Below are 9,135 nucleotides of genomic sequence, written 5' to 3' on the forward strand. Positions count from 1 at the left end.
ATCCATCGGTTTCCGGCAGAGAACCATGGCCTCAGATTGGAGGTGCTAACCCTCATCCCCGCCCCTTCACACTCGGCTGCAAACCGCCCCAGTGAATGCTGGAGGTCGCGGTCCGAAGAGGCCAACAAGACCACATCATCTGCAAACAGCAGAGATGCCATCCGGAGACCCTCGAACCCGACGTTCTCCTCCCCCCGGCTGCACCTATATATCCTGTCCTTGAAGGTCACAAACAGGATCGGTGACAAAGGACAGACCTGGCGGAGGCCAACACCCACTGGAAACGAATCTAACTTATTGCAGAGAATACGAACACAGCTCCTACTGCGGTTGTACAGAGACCGGATGGCCCGTTGCAACGGGTCCGGCAGCACCCCTCAGAAAAACCCTCGGGGGACCCGGTCGAAAGCCTTCTCCAAGTCCACAAAACACATGTGGGCAAACTCCCAGGACCCCTCCAGTAGTCTTGCGAGGGTAAAGAGCTGGTCCACTGGTCCACTGTTCCATGACTGGGACAGAATCTGCACTGTTCCTATTGGATCTGAGGTTTGACAAACGGTCAGAGCCTCCTTTCCAGCACTCTGGCATAAGCTTTGCCCGGGAGGCTGAGTAGTGTGATACCCCGATAGTTGGAGCACACTCTCCAGTCCCCTTTTTTGAAAATGGGACCCACCACCCCGGTCTGCCAGTCCATGGGCACTGTTCCCGACCCCCATGCGACATTGAAGAGGCGTGTCAGTCAAGACAGCCCAGCAATGTCCAACACAGCATCACAGGGTGGATCTCAACCACCTCCGGGGCCTTGCCACCGAGGAGCTTTTTGACTATCTCAGAGGCCTCTGTCAGGGATATCTGTGTGACCCCCCCACCCCCCTCAGTCTTCAGACGCTGCCTCCTCTCCAGAGGGCATGGTGGCCGGGCGAAGGAGTTCCTCAAAGTGCTCCACCGCCTGACGATGTCCCCCGTCCGAGTCAGCAATTGCTCTTTGTCTGGGCTCTCAGCTGAGACCAGGTGCCTTGGGAGACCCTACCAGGGGCTGATGCCCTGGACAACACAGATCCCAGGACCACTGAGCCACTCAAACCCCTCCACCATGTTAAGGTGGCAATTCGCGGAGGATGTCAATACAACTGGCATTTAATACACAGAAATATTTCATTGATTAAAGTTGCTGACATTATCTTTATATAATTTTCGAGGCCTTTATTTTATAACTTCCTCCATAACTATATTTATTGATTGAGCTCTCATAGTTATTTGTATAAATTGGGAATGAAACAGGATCCTGAGCTTTTAAGAATGCAGGAAACTCCTGTTGTTTGAACATCATCACACACACACACACACACACACACACACACACACACACACACACACACACACACACACACACACACACACACACACACACACACACACACACACACACACACACACACACACACACACACACACACACACACACACACACACACACACACACACACACACACACACACACACACACACACACACACACACACACACACACACACACTCTTTCTGTCCGTTCCTGGATATTTTCTGCCTCTCCACTGACGGGGCTCAGTTAGTGAAGTCTATCTCTCACTTTCTCCTCCTCTTCAGACTGCTCCTGTACAACCTCATCATATTCTGTATAGTGATTCAATCTCAGATGCTTAACAGGCTCTATGGTATTGCCATAGGACCTCACAGTCCTCCCACACACATCACATGCAGAGTTGAACTGAAAAACATCCACGTGACTTTTTGAGGTCTGCTTTGATCAATGCGAAGGAAAACTAAAAAAGTAATATGGAGAGATGTGAGGAGGTACGAGGGAAGGATAAGTGCAAAGGGATGCTGTAGAGATGAAATCAGGATAAAAGACGGAATTGAAATGAAAAGTAAGTGAAGGGAAGGAGAATTGGAAATGAGGAGGTAAAAAACTGAAAAGAATGAGGTAGAGAAAACAGAAGTAGATAAGAAAGGAAGTAGCAGAGGGGGAAATAGATGAGGAGGGGCTAGAGAAGGACAAGGAATGATAGAAATGGAAAGAAGTAGGTGTAAAAGGAACAAAGAAAGCTGAAAATGAAAGAAGGAGGTAGAAAACCAAAAGGGAAGGGATGAAGGATGCAGAAAAGGAACTTAAAACTAAAAGGAGGAGGATATTTGGGAGGAGAAGGAGAAGGGAGCAGATTAGAGGAGAGGGAGGGGTTGGAAAGGAAGGGAGGAGATTATAAAGGAAAAGAGGAAAGATAGGAGGAGATGAATAAGTAATGATCGAGGTAGGGAAGAAAATGTTGTGATATATGTTCCCTCCTCAGGGCTTCCTGTGCAAACTAGGAAAGATAATATCTATAATTATTCTTCCTTATATGTCTCCTCTGATATAAAACACATGAATTATAATCTGACCAACTTCAAATGCAGCCGTGAGCTAATGAATGATTACAATCATTAATGTCATTGCTGTATCACTTCCTACCTGTGTGAGCATTAATTATTAGGACACTGGCCTCTGCTGACAAAAGCCTTCATTACAGCAGGAGCCGGCAGGATGTCACAGTCACCTGCTGTGTTCACACCGTGCTGCCCCATGTGAGATGTTGTCTGATGATAAATGTTTCCCAGGACGTGGATCAGTGGTCCTTCGATGTGTTCTCCTTCCACGAGGGCACCGGAGACCACGCCCTCAAGTTCCTGGTCTACGACCTGCTGACCCGCTATGACCTCATCAACAGGTTCAGGGTACACACAGCTTCATATTGTTAACAGCAGCGGGTGGGTGGGGCTTAATGTTGGCTGGGGGACCGAGTTAAATTGACTGGGTGGACGGATCTCTTTGTGGAAAGGACTGAAGCTGAAACTGATTCTATAATATGAATAAAATAAGCAAAGACTCGATAGCTAGCCTAGATTTGTCTGGTAACAGCATATACTGTGTTGTACCCTCAAAGCCAACCCAGCCTCACAGAAAAGCGTGAAATAGACACGCTTTGGGCTGTCTAGGTGTGAAAGTTACACACACCTAAATGCCATGTGACTAAGGTCCTGCAACGGAGGCAACCTAGCAATTTCCAGGAATTTATAAGATGCAAATCTCATCATTTGTTATTAACACGTCAGTATGATGGCATAAAAATCCCCAAATTACCAAAATGTGATCAGTCTGCCCGCAAAGTTTCATTTGTTTTGGATTTACAGTTTGTGTTGGAGCTGTATCTTTAGCCAGTTGTTTATTTACTGATTCATTTGAACAAATAAAGTTTCACTCAGCATTCAGTGTACAGGCGGTGTTTGAACATTTCAACACGTTTTTGGACACAAACATGTCATATGAAAGCTGAGCTACAGGGCATCTGAGTATCCACCCATTCACACTGTTGTCATGTTATCTGGAGTGTAACACAGTGCTGTGTTCAGATCCCGGTGCAGGCTCTGGTGCAGTTTGTTGAAGCTCTGGAGAACGGCTACAGCAAACACAGGAACCCCTACCACAACCTAATCCACGCCGCCGACGTCACTCAGACCGCCCACTTCCTCATGCTGCACACTGGACTGATGGTAACACACACACACACACACACACACACACACATGCATGTATTTCTATCTTTGTGAGGACCCTCACCAACATAATGCATCCAATGCCCCTAACACAAACCAAGTCTGAACCCTCAAACTGCACTTTGAAGTGAGGACATCCAAACGGTCCTCATTGTCAAACAATGTCCTCACAGGTCTAAAAGTCACATCAGTCCTCGCAATGACAGAAGCACATGCACACATACACAAAGAGACATCAGTTAGTCAATGCAGTGGTGGCTCTACATGGTCTCCATGGACAGATCCATCATGAATTAAGATAACTGTGTGTGTGTGTGTGTGTGTGTGTGTGTGTGTGTGTGTGTGTGTGTGTGTGTGTGTGTGTGTGTGTGTGTGTGTGTGTAGCACTGGCTCAGCGAGCTGGAGATTCTTGCGATGGTTTTTGCTGCAGCGATTCACGACTTTGAACACACAGGAACCACCAACAACTTCCACATCCACACCAGGTGACGAACACTAACACAGTCAGATTTCATATTATCTAAAGACAGCTCTATGAGATTTAGGACTTTAATGTGACTTCACAAATCACTTAAATATCTGATAACAAAACAACAGGACTCAGAGACTGAAGCTGTACTTTAGCATGAAGATGCTTTGAGCTGAATGCTAACATGCTGATCAGCAGTTATAATGTTTATCCATGCATCATGTTCAATATATTAGCTTAATTTGTTGGCATGGAAACACGAGGTAATTAGTACCGAACACAAAGCACAGCTGAGGCTAATGGGAATGTATTACAACTGTCATGTATTCATGCTAACGGTACAAAGTCATTTAAAATATTGGTATTATAGTCTAAAAATTGCATGTTCAATTGTATCATGGAGCTTTTATTAATCCTGCTAATTTGCATCTCTGCTGCTATTATGTGCAGTGAGTTCAGAGAATTTACATAACTACTTGTCTTGTGTTAAAACATGCATGTGATTAAATAATTAAAGAGAATAGTAAAAGGAAATTCCTCATGTTTGATAAATTATTTAATTGTAATTGACATATATTCAGAAAAAGCCTATGGAAAGTTAATCTAGTTTAAGAGCTCACTCAGATCAAAAAATACATTTGTGTCAGATTTATAGTTTAGGCATCTCTAAATTGATCATAATTCATCCTAAAGGGAACTTGAATGTCTGAACCGACAACTCTTTACGGAGGCGGCAGGACAAAAGTCAGATGATTACCAAACTAGGATTCATATGTCCGTCTGTGTTAACATTCAGCTACTTTTACATTTGTTCAAATATTTCAAGGTCACCAAAGTAGTCAGTCCCGTCATCTCTGGCGCAGTGAAGGTGACGTTTGACTGACAGCATGACGACAGGGGACGTCGCTGTCTAAATGGTTGCTGTGTTTGACAGGTCGGAGGTGGCCATTCTGTACAATGACAGGTCGGTGCTGGAGAACCATCACGTCAGCGCTGCCTACAAGCTGATGGCAGAGGAGGACATGAACATCCTGGTCAACCTGAACAAGGACGACTGGAGGTTTGCACTCATACACACACATTTGTACTTCTGTTTTTGGAAGGATCCTCAGTGCATTCGCTAACCCGTACCCTGATCTTTGCCATCACAACAAAATGCCAAACTCCAGTATGTGTCCCTCGTGCATATAATGGGCTCACTGAGGTTCTTTAAATGATGATTAACTGTCAATACTTGAAAAAAAGGACAATATAGACATAATCTGTGAATCCCCAAAGACTACTAATCTTCCAGATTAAAATATTGTTCCTTCGATTGAGCTGTTTTCTATCCAGATAGAATTTAGAAAATGGTTAAAAATCTTTTTATGATTTAGTAGTTTGATAATTGTTTTACTCCAGGTGGTTAGAAGAGTCTTTGGTGACTTTAGAAAAACCTCCACAAGAAAGTGTCTACACATAACCTTGTGGGACCTTCTGGGGTTATTTAAAACCTAATTCTAACTATAACCTTAAAACCAAGTCATAACCTTCAAACAGCCAATTGTGCAAATTGAGGACCGCCCTGCATGTCCTCACGCTACAAACATGTCTTCAAAAGCCTGTAAAAGTCTTAACACACAGAGTTGTGTTCCCACCACTAGTGAGGACATTACATTGACTTCCATATGTTTCCTGGAGGTTTATCCCTTACCTGAAACCAAACCTTCATCCTGAAACTAAATGATTTATGGGGACTTGCTTTTTGTCCCCAAAAGAAGCTTGAGTCCCCACAACGTACCCACAACATGAACAGCACACCCACACGCAGATCACTGATAAATTGCTATTTCAGAGCTGATGTCAACTGATCACTGATGACTGTATGTATTGATTATCGGCAGGGAGCTGAGGTCTCTGGTGATAGAGATGGTGATGTCCACAGACATGTCCTGTCACTTCCAGCAGATCAAGACCATGAGGAACGTGCTGACACAGACACACACAGCACTGCAACCAGGACCACCGACCACCGAACAATAGTAAATACGATCTTACTGTTTATAATTACTGGTTATGAATAGATCATCATCATCAACTATATTACACCTTGTTGTGTGTAATAATGGAAACAATTTGGTTTATGGATTAAATCATGTGTAACTGAATAATTTGGCCTCTAATGAGAATGAAAACTATGTTTTTGTAACTCTTGTTAAAACATGAAAGACATGCTGTGATTTCATGTTCAGTTTAATTTTCTCTCTGTTACTATCAATCATCCTTCCTTCAAGTGTGGACTCAATTTTCAATAAATGTATCATCATGACCAAATAGGAAAACAGCTTTAACTGAATCACTGTCTGTTTCATTCATTGCACATTTGTGGATATATTTCAACAGAAGACACATTCAAAACAATGACACTCCAAAAAGGGCTTTTGGCATCTTATTTTATTTTTTATTTCATCAACCTATGAACTGACATAGATGTACCTACAAATAATTTTTTTTTTCACATTTTCAAATTATTCATTACATGGCTGTTGAATTTGCTTATATTTGTATTTATATACTGGCAGGGGGGACAGGGACAAAAAGTAGTGGAAGTGTATTGTCCATAAACAATGACATTTAAGGCCTTTAATCTATTTTTTTAAATGCCTAAAGCTACAGATAGTGATTTAGTTTGACGTTTTGTGTTGTTTCATTTTAAAATGCTTGTTAAAATGATCTGCTGCAGATAAGTTGGAGGATGTTGCTCTTTTTTGGTTGTTTTCATGAGACATTGGTGAATCCAGCTGGATAACATTATCGTATGTAGTGTCATTTTTGCTTGACTGCAGCCTGCCATTGAATCTGCAGACTTTCAGATTATATGATTGTGGACATTGGAACAACTTCTTTCTGTTATTTTCTGTAGTTCTTTGGCATCAACTTTGTGAGAGTCAAGGTCAATAAAAAGTTAGCGAGAAGTAGTGTTAGTTAGCCGTGGTAACTAACATTACATGCATTACATTATAATGTTATGGATTGGATGGTACTGTGCAGCCGGCTGCAGCGAGAAACTAAAATTAGTGTATGTTGGCAGCCGGGGCGCCATAACAGTACTGAACCTTCTGAACCTTTTTTTAGTCACTTCTGTGGGTGTTTCAATAAAATATCCTCCAGTAAGAATATGTTTTATGTGAGTATTTTATGTTATCATAAATTGTATCTTTAAATGTCTTAATTCAACATCCTTAAACTTGCAGATTCCCTGAACTAATGGTCATTCATCACTGAAATGACTTTTCACCACCCCAATTTGCAGAATTAGATTACTCCATACAGACTTGAAGGCTGCTGTCTGGCAGACTGTGTGAGACCGGTCCATCTGATGGAGACAGCCAGATCATTAGTGGGAGTTTGTTGCGATGGCCCAACATAAGGTCCTGCAGACTGGGACCAGATTGGCCTGTGTGTTTCTGTAGGGGCTTGAACAGGAATAGAACCGAATCTCCCCCCTCTCTGTCAGTCCTGATGGAGGTATGGAGGAGGGGTGGAGGCGGGGCGGTTGTCACGCTTGGATGAGATTCTGGGGAAGACGCTGTCATCAGCTTGTCAAAATGCTGGTTCTGCTCGTGCTGCTACAGCCGCCGCAGGAGGGCTGAACGCTCTGCACACTCTGAACAGAATACCACCTAAAATACCAGAGACTGACGAGGAGCCGGGTTTCACCTTCATGGAGGCTAGGAATTATTTTTAGCTCAAATTTAAAGGTTGAATAAGAAGATCCTGTCAAATTCAAAAACATTCTTGCTTTATTCTTTTTAGTTCCTGTTAAAATGACTTTAATGTAATTTGTTGTTGTCTTTCTCTCTCCAGTATAGACAAAGTGAAGGTTTTGTCTCTGATGCTTCATGCTGCAGACATCAGTCATCCAGCCAAAGCCTGGCCGCTGCACTACCGATGGACTCACAGTCTGATGGAGGAGTTCTTCAGACAGGTTTCTAAATGCATTCCCTAATCTTTACCCTAACCTAAACCTGGAAACTAAATCAAAGTGTCAAAACTGTAATTGGTCCTCACAAAGATGGACGAGCAAGTCTAGTCAAAGACAAGACCTCCACCAGGCAGACTTTATAATCACAATTTACAGCTTACAACTAACAGCTGATCATTTATACACAAAATAGTACATTCAAATTTTCTTTTAATAAAGTTTATTGAATTTACTTTCAATAAGATAAACAATCATTCTGCCTGCAGGTAACATAAATGACACAGCATTTACATATACGTTTACACAACTTTTCTTTAAAGAAAAAACACTTACAAAAGATAATTACAAAGTTGACACTTGATCACATTTGAATGAAAATCTTTGCACTAGCAAGTCAACTTTATCTAATTGTATTTGTTTTGTTGCAGATTTGCTTTATCATCAAATTTGTGAAATTCATATCAATTTAATCTTTAAACTGATGCCTTGTTCAGAGAATTATCCAAACTCACAAAAGAATTGGACAAACAAGGTGAATATTATAATGAATGAAAAATAACGACTCAATCCCATCCCGGGGTGACATAAATTGGTTTAGGGTCGGTGTAAATTCATTTTGGTTCGTCGAGGCCTGCTTCTGCCTGTTCAGCCATTGAACTACCTGTTAGCCAGATTAGCAGCTGCTTGCTAATCAATAAATATAATTGTTCTTGTGTAATTGACTTTAGCCTACACACACACACACACACACACACACACACACACACACACACACACACACACACACACACACACACACACACACACACACACACACACACACACACACATACACAAACAAAAGTTGATTGTTTATGAAAGGCAACATGATTGCAGATATGATTCAATTGGTCAGGTTTTGTTTTTTTATTGTATTTTGTGTTTATCAATATTTTTATATGTAAAATTTTAAATATGCAGGAATGCACATGGATGGTAACATAAACAAAATCATATTTTCTTTGTTTTGCTTTGTTTGTCAGGCTCAAGGGAAACAAAAAAAACCCTGCATGCTAATACCATAGAGTTGACTTGAGTACTGCTCATGTTATCTTGGTGACTGTATCATTTCCAGGGAGATAAAGAGGTGGAG

At 42.0% G+C, this 9,135-nt stretch overlaps 1 protein-coding gene across 4 annotated transcripts in view; it reads left to right on the plus strand.

Moving 5' to 3' along the window:
* The window catches only part of LOC138628831 (dual specificity calcium/calmodulin-dependent 3',5'-cyclic nucleotide phosphodiesterase 1A-like), a 36,759-nt gene that overhangs the window by 20,808 nt on the left and 6,816 nt on the right, over positions 1 to 9,135 (plus strand). For all 4 annotated transcript variants that reach the window (XM_069712096.1, XM_069712097.1, XM_069712098.1 and 1 more), the window contains exons 6-12: positions 2,635 to 2,751; positions 3,427 to 3,567; positions 3,955 to 4,055; positions 4,974 to 5,099; positions 5,923 to 6,060; positions 7,886 to 8,006; positions 9,118 to 9,135. The exon at positions 9,118 to 9,135 is cut by the window's right edge and continues 64 nt beyond it. In XM_069712096.1, coding sequence (XP_069568197.1) covers positions 2,635 to 2,751; positions 3,427 to 3,567; positions 3,955 to 4,055; positions 4,974 to 5,099; positions 5,923 to 6,060; positions 7,886 to 8,006; positions 9,118 to 9,135 — 762 coding nt within the window. The remainder of the gene's footprint in view (positions 1 to 2,634; positions 2,752 to 3,426; positions 3,568 to 3,954; positions 4,056 to 4,973; positions 5,100 to 5,922; positions 6,061 to 7,885; positions 8,007 to 9,117) is intronic.

The sequence above is a fragment of the Brachyistius frenatus genome, unplaced genomic scaffold, assembly GCF_029030835.1.
Source record: "Brachyistius frenatus isolate BFR_SWC_R1_liver_20210118 unplaced genomic scaffold, ASM2903083v1 Contig_106, whole genome shotgun sequence".
NCBI lineage: Eukaryota > Metazoa > Chordata > Actinopteri > Embiotocidae > Brachyistius > Brachyistius frenatus.